Here is a 21,091-nt window from a genome sequence, read left to right as displayed (position 1 = left end):
TAATTTGTACCAACCAAGATGAGAACAATACCTAGAAACAGGTACAACTGGAAGCTACAGGGCTGCACGTGACCATGAAACCACTATACGAGCTCTGAATTGCCTGCGTCCAGACATTCACATGAGAATGATATAGGCCTCGATGTCCCGTTCAAGTCATGTAATTTGGGACCTGCTACTCATAGCCGAAGCTACTCATAACTGAAACCTGTTTTTAACTCCACAAATTATATGTTATGTTTGGTGGTGGTGATAATATTGGGAAAATGTAGACCCACCCAGTCTCATACATTGCTGGTGGGATTGCCAATTAGTACAGTCACTTTGGAAAATATTCTGGCACAATCACATGAAGCTGAACATTTGCATGCCCTACGCTCCGTGCTTCTACTCCTTCCTCATGTGTCACAGAGACATGAGCAAGAATATTCATAGCGGTGGTATTCACAGGAGCAAACACCTAGAAACTATCCAAGTGCCTGGAGAGGAGAGTGGACAAACAAGCTGCAGCGTATTCACTGATAAAGTGTTATATAGTCACATGAATGAATTTAGAGATATACAGCAGTATCGATGAACCTTAGACTGTGATATTAAGTTTTTGAAAAAGTCCAAAAAGGTTGTATACACCATAACACCATTTTTGTAAAGCAAAAGACAAGTAAAATAAATTATAAATACATTTGGATGTGATAAAAGGAAATGACAGAAGACATACAAATGATCAACAGGTATGTGAAAAGATGCTCAATATCACTAATTATAAGAGAAATGCAAATCAAAATCCCAATGAGCTATCACTTCACACCTGTTAGGAAGGCTGTTATCAAAAAACCCCCAAAGACAACATGTGTTGAGGAGAATTGGACCCTGGTGAGAATGCAAAATGGTGCAGCCACTTTGGAAAACAGTATGGAGGTTCCTCAAAAAATTAAAAACAGAACTACTATATGATCCAGCATCCCCACTTCTGGGTATATATCCAAAAAACTGAAAGCAGGATCTCTGAGAGAGATTTGCTCTCTCATGTTCACTGCAGCACTATTCATGATTGCCAAACCATGGAAAGAACCTAAATGTCATCAACGGATGAATGGATAAAAAATACGTAGTATATACATCCAATGGGATGTTATTCAGCATTGTAGAATAAGGAATATGCAACAACGTGGATGAATGCTCAGGATATCATGCTAACTGAAATAAGCTCGTCACAGTAGGACAAATACTACATGATGCCACTTATACGAGGTATCTAAAATAGTCAAAGTCATGGAAACAAAGAATAGAACTGAGGTTTCCAGGGGCTGAGGGGAGGGGAAAATGGGGAGATGCTCATCAATGGGTATAAAATTTCCGTTCTGCAAGATGAATAAGTTCTAGAGATCTGCTGTACAACTATGTGCCTATAGACAGAAATACTGTAGTATAAAATGAAAAATCTGTTATGAGGGTGGGTCTCATATTAAGTGTTCTTACCACAGACATAGATATAGATAAAAAGAAAAAACTGTATGAAAAAAAGAACACGAGTTGAAATAGTGATTACTTTGCATGGGAAGAGACAGAGAGATGAGGTGATAAATGATAATGTTTATTACACTAAAAAGAAAGCAAAGCCAAGACCTCCCATGAAGCATTTTTATCCAAAAACTAATTGGGAATCTACTGAAATCATTAACTCTAACTATCTAGTTTCAAAAAAATACAGGGCTCCAAGAAATATATTCAATAGCACCAAAGGGAAATCCAAAGAATTCACCAGACAGAAAAATCCAGAAGGCAGGAAACTACAGGACCAACAAATCTGTTTCACCAACAAATAAACAAATAAATTGAAAAAAATAAAAAGCGGTTGGGGAAACCAATTGGTTAAGAGAGAGAGAGACAAACCAACCAAATGCAATATGTGGGCTTTCTTTGGCTCTTGATTTCAGCAAATCAACTATAAAAACCATTTATGAGGCAGTTGGGGAAATCCAAACACTGACTGGATGATGGTAGACTTGTTTGTTTTTTAGTTTGATGATGGTTTGTGATTTTTTAAGTCCTTATCATTTAGTGATATATACTAAAATATTTTTGAGGAAGATTCAATAACATTTGTTCTGTACCTTTTTGTACTTTTCTCATGACATTGCTGTAGTTTATGTACTAATCTCACACACACACACACACACACACACACACACACACACACACGTGTTTTACCCAGCAGGCCTCAGCACAATGCTTTGTATATTGAGGTACTCAAATATTTGTTTAATTTTAAAGGGGGGAGGGCAAGCATATTCCAATGACGAGAAGTATACCTTGAACCAAGGATTACATTTAATACAACTTTCTGTATCTGAGGCCCATAAACAAAGTTTCTGGGAGTGAAGAGCAGGGGTGCAAAGCTGCCACAACAAGTAGTGAGGGGACTTTCCTTGGGGAAGTGGGTGCAGAAACCCCCAGCCCAGCTGGACCCTCTGACACACTCCCAGCACAATTATAGCTAACTTATTTTGTGTGCTGTCATTTACACAATGTCTGTCTCCACAGCCAGTCTGTGGACCCCACCCTGGATATGGTCACATTGCAGGACTTGGGAAATGGCTGACAGCCCAAAGGAAGAATCCCCAGTATCTTTCAGAGGAAGAGCAGCACGGGCCGCAAAGAGCATCAGTAACACCCTGGTGCCCAAGTCAGGAACACAACTGGACATTAATCAAAACAGAGAAGTGGCGGGGCAGGGGGAGCGGTCTGGGGCCACTTCCTGCTCATCTGACCAGCTGATGAAGTGAATAGGCAGTGAGATGGCATGTAACAGAAGAGGGGGACTGGAGGGGAGAAGAACTGGGAAGCAGCTGCCACCTGCTGTGTAACCGGGGGCTTGGTTGGCCTAGATTGGCCTGGTTCTTTCTGGGTGCGGTAGGATGTGGAATCCCACAGGAATGCAGGCGACGCTAGTGCACCACGGCGGAAAACTAAATTTCTGAGCACATCAGGGAGGCTTACTCAGACAGGCAGACATAACCACACTGAACAACACAACTATGGAATGAGTACCCATCCAGGCATGGGCGCCTGAAGGAGGGAGGGGCTCCCTATGCCTACCGCAAATAATAGGCAAGAAGAGCTACAAAGAGGAGGGCTTTGTAGCAGGGCTTTGAAAAACTAGACAGAATGGAAAAGAAAAGAAACATATACACATATTGAAAGCTGGTGATGGGCTAGATGCTGGTCAGGCACTTAGGTTTCCTTCCAGAAGAGGGACCACACACACAAAGGCCTGGAGATGTGAAAATACAAGGGTGTGTCTGATTTTCTTTCCCCTTAACATGTCCATTGAAGCTGCAGGAGGCCCAGGGCTGGATTCTGAAGGCTAGGAAATGTTTTGCCTATTCCTGTTCTTTTGCTAATATGAAGAAAAACCACTAACGGGAACTGTTTCTTTCTACTTCTAGGAATTTACCCCAGAGCAGTCATCAGAGATGGATGTCAAGATACACTCACAATGCTCAAAAACAGGAAACCAAATGGCCAACCACCAGAGTTAGATTGGTAAAAATACTCTGCAGTCATCAGAAAGCATGTTGTCAAAGATTAGCTACTGGCATGGAAAAACCACACCCCATGTTAAGAGAAAACACACAGGTTACAAAACAATAGGACCCCAAACTTATAGGAAAAAAGTATAGCACAATTTTTTTTAAAGACTGAAAAGAAATCTAATGTTCAAAAAGTCCATCTCTATGTGGTGGGATTATGGGTAATAACCTTCTTCATCTATTTTCTACAATGAATATGTTTTATTTTTTAAATTAGATAACAACACACAAAAAAATCTTATTTAAACACACCCACATAAAAGAAAAGGAATACAAAATAAACAAAAAAAGAAATAATAATAATAAATAATAATAATGAAATAAACACACCCACACAATTGAAAGCAAGCCCAGGTGGGAGAGGCTTACCTTCTGCAGGATGGGGGTAGGGCAGGTGTTGTCAAACAGGACTGAGTTGAAGACTCCATACACGCCCTCATCCAGGTGGTACACGATGGTCTTGGGGGCAGAACCGGGCTCCTCTGCAGGGAGGAGGGTGGTTAGGGGGAGGACCAGCAGCAAGATGAGGGGGGTGGGAGTGGGGAGCTGGCACAATGGTGAGTTCCACAAGGATGATGGGTTACAGAAGCAAAAGGGCTGCCCCTTCCTCAACTATGGGCTGGCTGCTGCCTCCTCCTGTGACCTGAGGTTCACTGCCACATTGGAAATGCTCACCCTTGCAGCTGAGTAACCCTGCCCAATACACTCACCCTGCCTGCATCTCAGCCCCTCGATGCCCCAGCAAAGGCAGAAGAGCAGCCCACCCAAACTCAAGACCCCAAGAGGGTAAGCAACTTGCTCAGAGGCACACAATTGGGGCAGTGCATGAACTGGAACGAGAAGCCAGGTCTCCTGATGGGACTAGACAGAACAATGCCCCAGATCTATAAAGGAGGCCAGGAATGCCACACACACACACACACACACACACACACACACACACACACACACCATTCTACCTGAAGCCCACCACCCCTCCATATGGATTCTATCTGGGGAAGAGCACAGAGACCTCAGACTCTCCTGCCTGAGGTTCCTGCAGCAGAGGACAAAGCCCCAAAACCAGAGTCCCTGACATCTGTCACTCATGGATCTGCCCGGAGGACTGGTCCTTCTAAAAGGGCAGGGAAGAGTGCTGATGTTGGTTGACAGTGTGGGCAGAGACGCCTTGAGTCAGCCCAACCTGAACTTGAATCCCAGCACTGCCCCTTATCAGCTGTGTGACTTTGGGTTAGTGACTCAACCTCTCCATGCCTACATTCTGTCATCTGTAAAGTGGGCTTAGATAAATATAAATTGTCATTATTTTCATTACGTATGAGACACAGTAGGGAGAGTAAGAGCCTGTATGTAGGAGACACACATAGGATCAAATGCAGGCTTTACCTCTTACTACCATGTTTCCCCGAAAGGAAGACCTAGCTGGACAATCAGCTCTAATGCGTCTTTTGGAGCAAAAATTAATAAAAGACCAGGTCTTATAATAAGACCGGCTAGGTCTTATTTTCGGGGAAACACGGTAGCTACTAAGCAGTTCACTTATATTCTCTCTGGCTTTCAATTTCCTCATCTATACAATGGGGTTAATAAAGTGTCTATTCTCCCTAAGGTTATTTTTATCTTAATCTTCATAAAATATGAACATGCACAGGAAAAAAATATGGTAAATAAGTGCCTTAGAGGTGAGGGGACTTGATTACGAGTTTCCCTAAAGCAAGGACCCATTCTCTAGATTCCCCCACTCCCTAAAACCAGACCCGGCTCAGACAGCCAGTCCCTAGCTTCAGGGAAGAACAGGGCTATCTGCCCATCTGACACTCACCCTCCCTGCCTGGCTGGTCCAGAAGAACCTCCTTCTTGGCGGTGATGCTGACTGCCAAGGTGAAGGCCGAGGTCACGTAGTAGCGCCCCAGCTTGGCAAGGATGTCCACCCCACAGCCTTCCGGGAAGTACAGGTCCAAGGCGGAGTTGACCACAGAAGCAATCTGATGGTAGGAGGACAGGGGAACAGTTACATGTTTGAAATGTGGGGTTTATGCTGCAGACTTGCTACATCTCTAATTCTGTTTCTTGAAAACTTCTTTAATTTCAGGAAGAAGGACTTGGCAGCTGCTAAGTCCCCAGCTGGTAACTGAAGACAGCTGGCCAAAAGGTAGGCGGGAGACAGAGCTGCGTCAAGCCCCTCGTGCTTGTGTAAATCACCCTTCTCAATGCCTGCGCAGTGGGAAGAGGTACTCAGATTCCAGAAGCCCTGGTGCGGATCTTTCTTTCATAAATAACCAATCACTTAAATAACACATTTTTTTAACAAAAATATTCAGAAAATACAAAAAGGAAAAAGATCAAAATGACCTCCAATTCTGTCACCCATATTAACCTAATTACTGTTGACTTTTTGGAGTAGCTCCTTTGTTTTTAATACAAACACTATTTTTTATTATAAACATGATAGGGGAGTGTGTGTGTGTGTGTGTGTGTGTGTGTGTGTGTGTGTTTATAACCTGTTCTACTCAAGAGACTGTGAATAACCTTTCCATGTCAATAAATGTTTTCATCATAAGGATGTTCCATAATTTAACCATCCCTGAGTGTTAGATGGACCGCAGAAGTTCTCTGGACTCCTGTGATGAACAAAGCTACAGTGCCCATCTTTGAGGCTAATTCTCTGTGTCCATCGCGGATTATTTTCTTAGGGTCAGTTCCTAGATGTGGATATTCCAGGAGGAGGCTCTAACTAAGGAGCAGCGACCCCTAGTGGTTGCAGTAGGGATTGAGATGACACATTTTTCTTGATTTCATCTCACAGGTGGGAAGGAGACAGGTGGACTGGGAGTGGACAGAAGGTTGGCTTTTCCTTTCCCTGCCCTCATCTGATTTCTCATCAGCTCACCTGAGGGTGAACAGGGCATATCCAGACCCTCAAAGAGCTTCATGATTTATGCAACTATGGCCTGGTTCAGCCTCAAATCTGTGTGTGGGCTGGAGTCAGGCAGAGCTAGGTGTGCAGCCAGCTGTGCCGTGGACTCAGGAAGTGACATAACTTCCATGTGCCTCATGTGCTCAACTGTTACACAAGTTAATAATAAGATCCAGGCAAAGCACAGCACATGGCACATGGGACCCGCTCACAGTAGGCTCCCCTACTGTCATTCTTACCCTCCCCGCCACCCCCCTCCCTCCACAGAGCCCAAGAGACACTGCTGGTCCCAGGGTTACCTCTTCGAATCTCACTTTGGCCCCCTCCACTCCAGGGAAGCTGCCACCAACGTCCAGGATGTGCATCTTATGGCCCAGCTCAGCGCCCATTTCAAACACAAGCCGGGCATCTGCGATGGACTGAGCATAGGCCTGAGGGTCAGGACAGCCACTGCCAATGTGAAAACTGGGAAGGGAGGGAGAGCCTCGGCTCACATGCTAGGCCCCACGTGCTACCACCTCAGCACGTTGGACAGACACAATGGACATGGTGCCCATTTGACAGATGTAATGACTGAGGGCCTAAGAGGTTAAATAGGTTGCCAGGGGCCATGTGGCAAGTGACGAATGGACAGGAGTCTAGATCCAAGGTCCCGCGGCCTTTCATGCCCCTGCCATCCCTCCATTCTGGCCCTAGGGCTGGGCCTTCAGGGATGAAGGCCAGCTCCTGAGTCAGCCAGATCAGGATGTACCCCTCAGTCAGCAGTGTGACCTACCTGGGCTTTAGTTTCCCCACCCGTAAAGTGGGGATAAAACCCCACAAGGCTGCGGGATAATGTACATGAAATGTTTAGCACCGGGCCTGGCATGCCCTAAGTACAGAGTAAATGCAACCTATGTTGTTAGGTCATTGCTATTCTTCCACATTCCTGCAAGGAGAGAGGCAGAGCAAAGGTGAGGCCTACAGGCTGGGAAAACTCCTGCAAAGCCACGTCCCTCCTGGAACCTCCTGGGACAAGACGTGGGGACTGTGGGGTTGAGGCAGCAAGACACTCCAAACCTTCTTTCCAAAGGACAGGCCCTCCTTGGAGGCCCTAGGGGAGGTCTCATACAGAATTGATTAATTCCTGGGTAAGAGGCAGTGGGCCTGGCATGGGTGGGGACGGTGGGGTCCCCAGGCACTCACCTCACACCTACCACATCGACGTGACTCTTCTTGGCATTTTGAAGCAGGTGTCTGCAGGACTGCAGTGACGCTCCAAACTTGAGGTGGAGGCGGCTCTGGGAGTGGGAGTCATTGGTGGCAATGCACAGAACCATCCTGAGGAAACAGGGCACCTCTGCTGGGTGGACCCCTCCCCCCCACCCCAACCACTTCTTTTCTGAGTGAAGGATGTGAACCGCGTGGCTCAGAGTCGCCCTGACCCCTTCCTCTCCCTGCACAGACAACAAGTTAACCTCCAAGTCCTACCCATCCATTCCCTAAATGTCCCTAGGCCTCACCAGTTCTCCCTTGGGAAGCTCCACTTCCCCTACACCAACCAGGCATTTCCAACTTTTCTTGTCTGGGGGGAACTATTTTTTAAACAGTCTTATTGATGCAATATCATGTAAAACAGACAAAATGGAAGCTCCTTTGAATGAACCAGAGTGGCCCACCATTTGGCCTCTCCTGGAATCCTCAGGGTGCCAAGTGACCAGAGAGCCTCATCCCGAGCAAAATGTCCAGCCCTGACCTCTTGCAAAATCCATTTGCATCAGGTCCCTGCCCATGACAGGTGTCATTCACTATCTCCCTCACCTCTTGCACACGGTATGTTCCAGCCATACCAAACTTCTGCTTATTGTCTCAAAGATCCCGAGTTATTTCTGACCTCCATGTGTTTGTTTATGCAGTTTACTCCGATATACTGTTTGTGCCCTCCCCAAATTCTATTCATTACTCAAGGCCCACTTCAAATGCCACCTCCTACGTGAAGCTTTCCTAAACACGCCCTCGCTCTCAGCCATGACTTTGACCTCCATAACACTGTGGGCTTTGCTCCACCTGGGCTGTAATCAGTTATTTCTGCCTTTGTTCTAGTCATTCCCTGGCATCCTGGGTCCAGTCCAGGGGTGCCTGCCCCAATCTCCTGTGACGTGGCTGGGTCTAGGGCAGGGTTCTCGGCTCCAACTCCACTCCTCCCACCCTCTCCACCTCCCCACATGAGTGGCTCTCAGCTTACTTGGCACTTGGGTGGCTCTTCACCACCTTTGCCAGCTCCATCTCGTTGTCAAAGCTCAGAAGCTGGACCCCATGCTTGGCAGCATACTTGATCTGTGCAATTTGCTTACAGGGGTTGGCGTAGATGATCTTACTGGCAGGGACACCAATACGCTGGACCAACTCCATCTCTGCCTGTGGGGTCCCAAAGGTGGTGGTGAGGAAGCACCAGGGCCTGCTGGGCCCACAGAGGCCAAGGAAGCACAGATGAGGGGCAAAGTCATAGCTACGCATGCAGAGGTCAACAAGAAATGGGCCTCACTTTTAGACAACAGATATACAAAAATCGGGATTCATGTTGGTTCACCATTTTTTGATAGGCAGGGCTGCCATGTACAGTTGTGCAGGTGGTGCACTGCACAATCCTAAGCAGGGAAGGGGTCCCACTCACAAAGAATACATGGTAGATTTGTATATTTATTACAACTTCCTGGTAGTAAAGCATCTCATTCGAACAAAATCAGTATAGTTAGTATAACAATTAAGTATCTTAAGGAAGGGGTACATTTTTTAATTCACCCAAAGGCACTACATGGACTCATGGTGGCCCTGACCACAGACTTCTGACACATTTTCCTGGCAGATTTAAGTGTTTAGAGAATATTACTTGATGTACTAGAAAGTTCATGAAACTACAAGGATTTTTGACACAGGCCTGCTGTGTGTATGGCACTGTGCTGGGTGACACAGCAAGCCCCTCTCCCCACAGGGCCTCCTCTTCCTCACCTTTACAGAACACTACTCCACCTGATTGCTGCATTCGCGATACAGACAATGACGATCATGGCAGCAGCCATGGTCATTGAGCACCCACCACAAGCAGGCACCGAATGAGATGCTTTACATCAGGTGTTGGCAAACTTTTTCTACAAGGGGCCAGAGAGTAAATACGAGTAGTTTAGGCTTTGTAGGCCGTACGGTTTATGTCACAATTACTCCACTGCCATTGTAGCACCAAAACAGCTGCAGCAGACAATGCATAAGTGAATGAGCGTGGCTGTGATGTAATAAAACTTTACAGAATCAGCAGTGGGCTGGATTTGGCCCACCATCCACAACTTACCAATCCTTACTTTAGATTAACTGTTTTATTTACTCCCTCCGGTAACCCCATCATGTGGGGATTAGCTCCATTCGAGAGAGAAAGAAACTGATGCTCAGAAAGCCTATGTAGCAAATAGGTGGCCAAACCAACTTTCAAACTCAGGTCTGACTTGCCATGAGTAAGGGAAGGAAGTTGAGAGGAAGCCACGCTAGGAGACATAGGACTATTGTTTAGCCATCCTGAGTTTGTAATAAGACCCTATTTTAATTTAGCAGCTTTTCAGCATGAAGTATTTATGTGCATTATCTCAGATAATGCTGATAAGTATCCTATGAGATATTTATTGGCCACATTCTACAGAGGACAAAATTGAGTTCAGAGAGGTCCACCTGCCTGTGGGGACACAGCCAGTAAGTAGCAGAGTGGGACACAAAGGCCCAACTCCAGAGCTGTTATTGCTGCCACCAAAGCTTGCTTCCAAAGACCCTGAGTCCATGTGTATATGAAAAGTGTTTTCACTCCCTGTGTCATCACATGATGTGAGAGGAAGAAGCAATGCTAGCACTTTGGGGACCTGTGGTTTAGCTTTGATTATAAATATTTAAATAATGACCATTGTTGTGATCATCAGGGAAACGCAAATCAAAAGCACAGTGACACCTGTCAGAATGGCTATTATCAAAAACAGAAGAAATAATAAGTGTTGGTGAGAATTTGGAGGAAAAGGAAGCCTCATACACTGCTGGTGGGGTTGTAAACTGGTGCAGCCACTATGGAAAATGGTATCGAGATTCCTCAAAAAATTAAAGATAGAACTACCATATGACCCAGCAATCTCACTCCTGGGTATTTATCCAAAGAAATCGAAAACACTAATTCAAAAAGATCTATGCACCCCTATAATCATTGAAGCATTATTTACAATATCCAAAATATGGAAGCAGCCTAGGTATTCATTAATACGTGAATGGATAAAGAAGATGTAATATACGGAATATTATTCATCCATAAAAAATAATGAAATCTTGCCACTTGCGATAAAATGGATGGACTTAAAGAGTATTATGTGAAATAAGTCTAACAGAGAAAGACAAATACCATATCATTTCACTTATGTGTGGACTCTAAAGAACAAAATAAATGAGCAAACAAAACAGAAGTAAACTCATAAATACAGAGAACAAATTGATGGTTGTCAGAGGGGAAGGAGGTTGGGGGCTGAGTGAAAAAGGTGAAGGGAGTTCAGAAAAAATGGTTGATAAAATCTTGATTTTTTTTAAATTTTGTTAATTTATCTCAATAAAAGCCCACTGGAACTCAAAAAAATAAAAAGGTGAAGGATTAAGAAGTACAAACTACCAGTTATAAAATAATTAGTCACAGGGACGTAAATTACAGCATAGGGAATAGTCAAGAATATCAGAATAATTTTGTATGGTGAAAGATGGTTACTAGATTTATCATGGTAATTACTTTGTAAGGTATATAAATGTCTAATCACCATGTTGTACACCTGAAACTAATATAATATTGTATGTCAACTATAATTTTAAAATGTTTTAAAAAAGAAAAAAATAACCATTGTTGATGACTATATGCCAGTCACTGTATTAAATGTTTTGTATACATTCTTATTTAATCCTCATAATAATCTTATGAGATAGGAAACAGAGGCTTAGAGAGGTGAAGTCCAAAGTAACACAGTTTATAAGTGACACAGCTGGAATTCTAACCCAGGACTGTCAGACTTGAGCACACCAGCTCTCAGCCACAGTACTTACTATAATGGAGAATTCAGCTTCCATCCTGAGTTGACAAGTATTTCTGGAGCATCCACTGAGTTGCCAGGCTGTATGGTAGGTGCTAATGAAAACAAGTGGTGAGTAAAGCAGATAGGGTCTCTGACCCTGTGGCACTTTCAGGCTGGCAGGGAAGACAGGTAGGAACTAATGAACACTGAATAATGATGGAATTACAAATGGAGCAGAGCCATGAAGAAAAAGTACAGGATACTAAAGAGAATGTGGGACTGAAGGAGAGCCTTCCGGAAAGTCAAAATTTTAAGCTGAGCCCCACAAGAGGCCTTGGCCAAGCCAAGATGGAAGGAATGTTTCTGGTAGAGGAAGCCCCTGTACAGAGGTTCTGAGGCTGGAAGTTGCTCAGCCTGATCCAGGTACAAAGCCTGGTGGAGTAGCCTGGACAGGAGCCTGGAGTAGATGAGGTGGGAGGGAGTTGGCCAGAGCCAATGGGGAAACCAAGAAGGCTGAGGTGGATTCATATTTTACCCTGCAAGTAATGGGAAACAGTTTGTAGGGTTTCAAGAATGGAAATGACATGGTCAGATTTGCATTTTAAATGCAAGGTCTAAATGCAGATCACTCTGGCTACCATGTAAAAATGGACTGAGGATTGTGGGGAGACTGGTGACAACCATCCTGGGAGAGATGACAAAGGCTGCGCTAGAAATGAGGGGGAGATGTGTTATGGAGGCAGGGCTGGCAAGCGTGGGGATGTAGGGTGAGGGTGTCTGCGGAGAGACTCCATGCCCAACAAACCAAGGGACCCTTCTCAAAGGGAAGGTCATGAGTCCATTTGAACACACTGGGTTCCAGGCGTCCTGTTTTATTATCAAGTCAGCAGCTGGTTATATAGGGCTGGGCTGGAGATCAAAACGTGGGAGGTGGTGGCATATTGATGGCATTTAAAACCACAGAAGGAGATGAAGGAGCTTCCCTAAGCAGAGGGAGCGTTTATAAGAGAAGGGAGCCTGAGACAGAATCCAGAGGAATCCTCCCATTTAGAGAGTGGTAGAGTATGAGGAAAAGCTGGCACTAGGACCTGTAGAGATGTGAGAAAAGAGAATGTCTCCAGAAAAGGCAGAACAATACAGAGATTACGATGTCATTCCTGTCAAAGCAAAGCCAGTCCTACAACTTGGGTCTGTCTGGAAGGAGGTGTGGAAGGAGGTGTCGCAACTGTCAGAGGCACCCAGTGAGGGTGGGGCAGACGCAGACAGCATTCACTTTCATCTGGTACACTTCCAAAGTCTTTAAAGTCGGAGCATCTGTTATTGTTGAGTAGTTTTTAAAAGGCTATGTCATGAGAATCTTCCCGGGTTCTTTGGGGCTGGAGGAATCCTGAAACCATGGATTACCCACATATGCTTTGAGACATGCTTTAGATGTTTTTTCTGGAAGCCCTGCAACTACCCTAAAACTTGAATGTATTGTAGAACAGACCTATGGCCAATGGTGGCAGAGCCTACATAGAACTATGCTTCGTGGCGTTCTGGGAAAAACCTTTCGACTTGTTGGCTATACTATTCAGTATGGCTGTATAGCTCATTGTGCTTTTGAATACGTTGGTGGTGTTGTCATGTGTTCCGGACCATCAATGGAACCTACAATTCAAAATTCAGATGTCGTCTTTGCTGAAAATCTTAGTCGACATTTTTATGGTATCTAAAGAGGTGACACTGTGATTTCAAAAAGCCCAAGCGATCCAAAATCAAATATTTGTAAAAGAGTAATTGGGTTGGAAGGAGACAAAATCCTCACCAATAGTCCATCAGATTTCTTTAAAAGCCATAGTTATGTGCCAACGGGTCATGTTTGGTTAGAAGGTGATAATCTACAGAATTCTACAGATTCCAGGTACTATGGACCTATTCCATATGGACTAATAAGAGGACGTATCTTCTTTAACCTTTGGCCTCTGAGTGATTTTGGATTTCTACATGATAGCCCTAATGGTCACAAATTTTCTGATGATTAGCAAACATTTATTCTTTTGATTTGATTATTGTCTCCTGTTCAAGTGAATTTGTTATTGCCACTAAGACCATGTACTTTCTAATAAACTATTTGCTATTAAAAAAAAAAAGGCTATGTCATTAAAGGGGGGTTGCTATTCAATGAGTATCAAGTTTCAGTTCTGCAAGAAGAGTAAGTTCTAGAGATCTGCCATACAACATATTGCCTACAGTTAACAATATTGTATTGTACATTTAAAAATTTGTAAAGAGGATAGGTCGCATGTTAAGTGCTCTTACCACCAAAAAAAAAAAAAAAAAAAAAAAAAAAGGTTGAATACTGTTCAAAGGCCAGATAATAATAAGAGGACCAAGGAGTGTCCCCAACCAAGTCTAAATGCATCAACATGAACAGACCTCCAAAAGCTGCTTGAAAGCTATTGCCAAACAGTACGTAACATATGACCTTCTATATTTTATTACAAAATCATGAACTATTTTATATTTTTTCTATGGATCATAGTTGTACGTATTTTGTAAATACTATTACATATACCCACCAAACTCAAACTCATAATAGCGATTATCTCTGTAGACATAAAGCTGATGTCGTGTGTGTGTGTGTGTGTGTGTGTGTGTGTGTGTGTGTGAATCCACGTCATTTGAATAAATCAAAATGAAGGTTTAAACTGAAGTGCTCACTAGATCCTGGAGACGCTTGTAGTAGTGAGAGTGGAGGTGGGGAAACAATGGCATAAGGAGTGGGTGCTAAGGGAAAGTGACAAGTGAGTGCGGACACACGAGTGTAGACAACTCAGTTTGGCCATGAAGGAGCAAGGAATGGGGTGAGGAGTGATGTGGTGTCCAGGGAAGGCTTTTTAAGATGGAAGCATAGGGAAGAGACAGCAAGAGAGGGCAAGGGATTGGGGCAGGAGAGATGACATAAGGTCCTTGGGAAGGTGAATGGACCAGAGCCTCGTGCAAGGCATGGCCTGTGCCCTTGACCCTGGAGCCTGTGTGATGAGCATCTGTACACCCAGCCCCAGCTCAAGCCAAGCCCTGGGTCAAAGTCAGCCAAGGCAGTGTGCTAAGCATGGCCACCAGCTATGGCTGACCAGAAGAGGGCAGCCTTGGACTTCTAAGAAAAGCTGGGCGGCCTGCAGACACCTCTCAGAAAATACACCCCAAGGTCTGCGTGATTTCACCCACCAGGAGGGGTGACCTTTCCCAGCCCTTGAAGTTAGCATTTGTCACCAACCTAGTCACAGCTCAGCCCTCCCCTCCCAGGATCTTGGAAAAGACAGCAGCGATAGAATCACAGACCTCATTGCTATACTCAAGCAGCCACTTCCCAGTAAGTCACTCAACCTTGTGCTTTTCCTTATACGTTAAATGCTTCCTCAGAGGATTGCTGTCAGAATCATGGTAATAATAATTACCTCACAGGATTGTTGTGAGAATAAAATGAGATCATGTACCAGAAAACACTTGGCAAAGCACCTGGCACAACAGAAGCATTTAGCAAACGGTAGATGCTTTTAAGGTCTCCACTGATTTCAAGGACTTTCTAAACCCTAATCAACCACAGCTCTGCCCCTTGGAGGCCAGCCCGAGGCTAGAAGTTTCCAGAAGCAGAGGACTCTAATCAGTGGAGCTTGATCCTGTTCTTTACCCCCAGACCAAGGGCGCCAGAAAAGGGGCCCCTTCCTCCTTGCCCAGAGCAGAGGCCCAGCATGTGCAGGAGAAAGACCTGGCTATGCTACCAGTAAGCGGAGTACCGTTGGCCCCCATTTCCCCAACTGTAAAATGGCAAACTCTCTCCCTTTGCCCCTCACAGGGCTTTATGTGACACATGCACATACCTAGGTGCACAAAGCAAGAGCTAATGCAAAGGGTGACAAGAGGGAGAGACTCATCTATCAAGGAGAGCATTAACATTCGTCTCTGATAAAGGTTGAACTGCTTGTTCTGACTGGCTCACCCTGCTGCACACCTGTCTCTCACTGGAATCCCTCCAGCCCTGACATCCTGCCCTGGCTAGCTCTCCTCCTTTCTCTCCCAGGAACCCTTTCTAGAACTCTCTTCACAACACCCAGCCATACTGCTGACTTCAAAGGGGCTTACAAGGGATTTTAAAAAGGATTCCCCTCAAAACAATCCTTACTAACCATTAGAAAAATAACAGTAATGACAATATCACAAACCAGTGCCCACCAGGCTTGCTCCCACCACAGGGCCTTTGCACTTGCGGTTCCCTCTGCCTAGAATGCTCTTCCCTTGGTCATCCACCGGGTTTGATTGATTCTTTGCTTCCTTCAGGTCTGTGTTCCAATTTCAGCAAAGCCTTCCCTGGCCAAACCATCTAAAAGTGCTGTCTTCTCTCCCAACATTCCCTACTTCCTTTTCCCACTTCAATTTTCTCCACAGCATTTACCATATAAAATACTGTCAATTTTCATTGTTTAACTTGTTTTTTAGAAAGTAAACTCCATGAAGAACCAGGCTTTTTTTGTTTTGTTCACCGGTTAAATGCCCACCTAGAATAGTACTTGGCCCCACAGAAGGTGCCCAATAGATGTTTGCTGGATGCATAAATATATCCAAAGCTGTACTCTGAGGAAACTTTATGGCTTAAAGGATTTTTCAAATAAGAACACGATGAAAATAGATAAACTAAGCATTCAACTCAAGGACAGCACAGTCTATCTTACTCAACACTGTACTGCCAGCCCCACCTAGCACAGTGATTAGCGCATTATAGGAGCTCAATGAATAAAAATTTTGTAAAAAGTAAATAACTAAAGCAAATCTAAAGAGGGCAGGAGGGAATTAAGACAATAGCATTAATTAAATTAGAAAGTCAGCAGGATGGACAAAGTAACAAAACTCTAGAAGAATTAGTTAAGAAAATGTAGTCGCACATTATTAAGATTATAAAAGAAAATAAGAGGTTTTTATTTTGTTTTGCTTTGTCTTGTTTTAATTAGAAGAATTCTATGTATACGTAGCTTTATGTCAAGAAGTTTGGAAACTGCCATTTAAAAAGGTGACCCATCTACCCAGGGACACACAGGATTCCAATTTGGAACTTCCAGGCTGGCAAATTCCAGGCTTGTTTCTCCCTCCCTCATCCCTTAAAGCCCCTTCCAAGTGAGTGGCCCTCCCCAGAGGGCATAGGCCAATTGTAGGTCACTCCTGTTTCCCCAGGACACATCTACAGCAGTCCTGTGTGTGTGTGTTCAGTGTGCTGCAAGGGTCAGCGGCTCACCTTGTTGGCACAGCTGAAGCCCAGCCCCAGCTCAGCCAGGACCTTTAGCACGCCCGGGCTGCTATTGCACTTGACAGCGTAAAAGGGCTGAACTCGAGGCAGGCACTTCAGAAAGCAGAAGTGCTTCCTCACTACTGCACCCAGGTCAGCCACGAAGAAGGCAGCAACCTCGCCCTGCACAACAAGAGGGACAAATGTGAGACCCCACCCAGCTCCCTCCTTGTGCATGCCATCCCCGGTCCTCCCAAGTACCTGCCCCAAGCTCGGCTCTGGCCGTGAAGCTACCTTGCTCTAAATTCTCTGGGGCTCCCCAAGTCTCTAGGACTAAAGGCAAACTCCCCAGCCTGGCATTCAAGGCCCTATGATCCTGCCCCAGTCCCTCGCCTTGCTGCAGCTCAAACGCCAGCTGCACAATGGATCATTTATTTTCCCACCTCCATGCCTGTTCCCACCATGCTCTCCACAAAGAATACCCTTCCTCACTTGTGTCTGGCAAATTCTTAATCTGCCTTCAGGTTTCAGGTCAAACACCACCTCCCCCAAACCAAGAAGATCACCCTGCCTTTAATGTTCCACTGCATGTTGCACCTGCTTCCTAAGTATCAGAACTGGGTTTGCATGTTTTCTCCAGAAAAAGATAAATTCCTTGAAGGCCAAAGCTATGGCATACAGCCCATTGCTTTTCACATATCTGTGCTCAATGAAGCCTTGAGATAGTCTCACTGCCACTGCAACCCATGCCTGTGGACAAGTGGCCATCACAGATTTGCTGAGGACCAAACACGTATGAGGCTATGGGTGAGACCACATTACTGAAACCTTCCCTGGGACTCAGTTTTTCTTTATGCAATACTTCTTTTTACTAATGCCCACTCGGTGTCTGACATTATGCTAAGGGACAGAGATGACTAGACAGGGCTCTAGCCCTGAAGGGACTTGGGTCTGGAACAGAACAAACCCCTTACACAGTCACAAAGCCATTAAATAAATGCTAGATGGAAATTTCTACACCATGCAGTGGGGGCCACAGAGAAAGAAAATACAAAATCTACCTGGGTAATCAGGAAAATGTGAGTAATAAAGAATGAGTAGAAATAGGTAAGAGAGAGAGAGAGGCCGGGAGAAGGGTATTCTACACAAACGAGTGATGACAGAGCACATGACATTACTGGGTCATACTAGCAGAGTAGTTCAGCTCTGATGAAGCATAATATATACCATGGGAGAAGCCAGAAATGGGGCTATGAAGGCAGAGGGGTTCTGATCCTGTAGGCAGTGGGGGACGGCCAAAGAATTCTGATTTTTGAGCAGGTCTATGATAAAATTGGTGAGGGTGGGATGAGGCAGGGAGGAGGTTTGGGGGCCAAAGACAGGTCCAGATTCCAGAGGAGCACACTGGAGGGTATTTTAAGGAGGCTCAACTCACAGAGCTTGGTGATGCCTAGATGTGTGGGGGGAGCAAGGGCTTCCAGGTTTGATGGTGGTGCTGTCATCAAGGCAGCGAACAGGCCGGGCAGGTTTAGGGACAAGGGCCAGGAACCGGGGATAAAATGAGCCCAAGTCTTGCAAATGGTAAGGATTGAATACCAAATACTAAGTGAAAGAATAAGGTAAGTGACCCCAGGGGCCCTTTCAGAGGAGGCAGCTGGGCCTGCACAGGGAACAAGGGACCCAACCGGAACTCGCAGCCCCTCACCATGGTGGCCTGTGAGGCCCCCAGAGTGAGCTCCTCCAGCAGGTCTCGGGTGCTGAAGCCCTCCTCCACCATCACGAAGTCCGTTTCATTCAGGTAGCCAGCCATACCGAGGAGGAGCAGATGGTCTGGATGGAGCCGCTGCTGCGGCCGCCGCCGCTGCCTGCCGCCTTAGAAAGTATGCAACACACTGCGGGGAGCGGTGGGGGCGGGAGTGAGGGAGGCGCTGGCCTGGGTGCCGAAGGGGGCAGGCTGGCCTCCCAGTTCTGTCACACCCCGCCCCCAGCACAAGCCTGGGGGACCTTAGGTTCACTGGGAAGAGTAGGGGCCATCAGGTATCCTGGACTGGGACAAGGCATTATATTACCTAGATGTCACCTCCTTTCTGAGCCTCAGTTTCCCCATTTGTAAACGGATGAACTGTTTTAAAGATCCTTTCCAGTTCTGAAATTCGGGTTTTAGTAAAAAGGGAAAGAAAGAGAGCAAGAATCTTGGGTGGTCAAGTTTCCAAGGTGCACCCCCATCCCCGCCTGACCACGCCCACCCAAAGTGGGCAGAAGTGGCTCCTCCAAGGAGTCCCAGACCCAGAGCCGGAGCTTGAGTTCGAGTCTGCTCTGTGCTACGTGACCTTGGGTACGCCTGGTCCCCTCTCGGAGCCTCAGTTTCACCGTTTGTAAATGGGGACGGGCTGGTCTTGGCGTGCTAGGATTCGAGGCGTGCATGGGGGCGCCACGCGGGCTCCCGGGTGAGAACCAAAGGCTGAGGTTCTGTCCTGGTGAGCCCTCCCGAGGGCAGAACCGAGGTCCCGCCCCCACCACACACACATACACTCTTACCAAGCCCGGTCCTCCTCGGGGGCCAGAGCCAGGCGCGCTGCTAGGGGGGGTCGCCGGTGACCTCGAAACTTGTGCAACACCCCGAGGAGGAGTGGCCGTTGCGGAGCCGAGGCCCCTGCTGAAAGGAGGCAAGAGGGGCCAGGGGCAGGTCATCACTGGAAGTGAGGGCGCCCGTTCCCCGAGGATCGCCGAATCACTCCCCGCACTCGCCTTAAAACGCATTTACACGGCTTCGGCCCATAGATCTCGCCAGCTAGTGAATCGGATCCTCCGCGCCTCCGTTCGCTCGCTCCCCCCGGCTCGGGCCCCGCGGCCTGCGCCCCGCCCGCCCAGCAGCCACCGACCCCAACACCCCGCTTTCCGCCGGCCTCCCGTTCATATGGCCCCGCCCAGACCCCGCCCTGGCTCCCAGGCCCCGCCTCCCCGGCCACCCTCCAGCCCTCCGTAGCCCTGGCAACCGGGTGCCGCCATCCCATTGGTCGATTCTGACATAAAGCATTCAGCTCTGCCAGCGGACTCCGCAAACCTGAGTCTCGATACTTTCCGCTGATCCATGATCCACCGCTTCCCCACACCAGGAAATCGGAACTGCAGGGCCGCCACCACGAAATCCCGGACCTCTACGCGGTGGGAAGTTTAGGTCTTGGATCTTAGATCTTAGAGAGTGGGCAGGAAGCCCGGAAGTTCCCTGTTTGCTCCGGGAAGCCTTTTTTGTGACTACCTCCTCTCCTCTGGTGAACTGTTTACTCATCCCTAAAAGTCCCGCTCACAGGTCATGTCTTTGTATTACTTTTCTAATAAAATCCTTTTTATTTAATTGCCTCTTCCAGCATCTCCTCTGATTCCTCCAACTCAAACCCCAGCTAAAATGCCTTCAGAGGGCCTTCTTGTAGTTTTTCCCAGCTCAGAGCCATCCCTCCCTTCATTCCATCCTCTGGCAAACTCCTATCTTCTGTCAAATGAAATGTGTCTCCTTCGGAGTAGGTAAGCATTCTCTAACTTCCCCAACTCAAAGTAGTTCTTCTCTTCTATACTAGACAAACTGCTGCTCATCCATAAAATTTCGGGATAATGTCACCTCCCCCGATTGAGCCTCCCATGACTTTCCTAGCCTGGAGGAGCAATGGAACTCACAAACACTTACGTTTGTGGGACTCCTCACTCCTTTGGCCCTGGTTACCTACAGCATGAGATTCCTGTTGTTGCTTTACACGGTTGTTTGATTACACTTCCCAGCGAGTCTGTGAGCTCCCAGGGGCAGGAACTAAGTGCCTGGCTCCTGGGAGTGCCCATTGCCTGGTATAAAGAAGCGTGCTAAAGAGGATTCAAAATCTGTGTTATTTGAAAGCTAATTCAAAAGTTCATCTGCAACAGTAATCGTACGAGAACAGCTAAGACATTCTTGAAAAAGAAGAAGGATTTCCTCTACCAGATATCAATGTATTTTGTAAAGCTGTAGCCTTTGAAACAGCATAGTGCTTGCAGGAAGAGACAGCGGTAACACAGAACAGTCTAGAATAGTCTCCCACATATTGGAGAATGTAGTACACAATGGAGGCAGCATTTCAAATCAGTGAGGCCAAAGGGCTTTTGGTCTAACGTATGTGTTCATGTTCCCTGTCAGGCTGTAGGCGTGTTAAAAGGCAGAGGCACTTCTAGTCCTGCCTCAGTAGCTCCCTAGGGCACCCTGCACAACTTAATCAGAACATGCTCAGAACATAGATGG

General features: G+C 46.3%; 1 protein-coding gene and 1 pseudogene across 9 annotated transcripts in view; one reads left to right on the top strand and one right to left on the bottom strand.

Annotated features, from left to right (window-relative positions):
• AZIN2 (antizyme inhibitor 2) overlaps positions 1-19,722 on the bottom strand; it is a 29,998-nt gene extending 10,276 nt beyond the window's left edge. For 2 of the 9 annotated variants that reach the window (XM_088790977.1, XM_088790982.1), the window contains exons 1-7: positions 19,366-19,693; positions 16,837-17,010; positions 8,735-8,907; positions 7,696-7,830; positions 6,810-6,975; positions 5,416-5,578; positions 3,963-4,075 (exon numbers count right to left, since the gene is read on the bottom strand). In XM_088790977.1, the coding sequence (XP_088647103.1) occupies positions 3,963-4,075; positions 5,416-5,578; positions 6,810-6,975; positions 7,696-7,830; positions 8,735-8,907; positions 16,837-17,010; positions 19,366-19,587 (1,146 nt within the window). In that variant the 5' untranslated portion in view covers positions 19,588-19,693. Of the gene's footprint in view, positions 1-3,962; positions 4,076-5,415; positions 5,579-6,809; positions 6,976-7,695; positions 7,831-8,734; positions 8,908-11,598; positions 11,681-16,836; positions 17,011-18,532; positions 18,720-18,896; positions 18,974-19,365 lie in introns of those variants that run through there. The other 7 variants (XM_088790980.1, XM_088790978.1, XM_088790979.1 and 4 more) reach the window with 7 other exon arrangements.
• Positions 12,999-13,591, top strand: LOC148755663 (mitochondrial inner membrane protease subunit 1 pseudogene; annotated as a pseudogene).
• Positions 19,723-21,091: the final 1,369 nt, after the last annotated feature.

This window comes from Rhinolophus sinicus, chromosome 14 (assembly GCF_057876585.1).
Source record: "Rhinolophus sinicus isolate RSI-liver-muscle chromosome 14, RSI-T2T, whole genome shotgun sequence".
Taxonomy (NCBI): domain Eukaryota; kingdom Metazoa; phylum Chordata; class Mammalia; order Chiroptera; family Rhinolophidae; genus Rhinolophus; species Rhinolophus sinicus.
The sequence above is the reverse complement of the archived record's forward strand: the minus strand, read 5'-3'. Positions and strand labels throughout refer to the sequence as shown.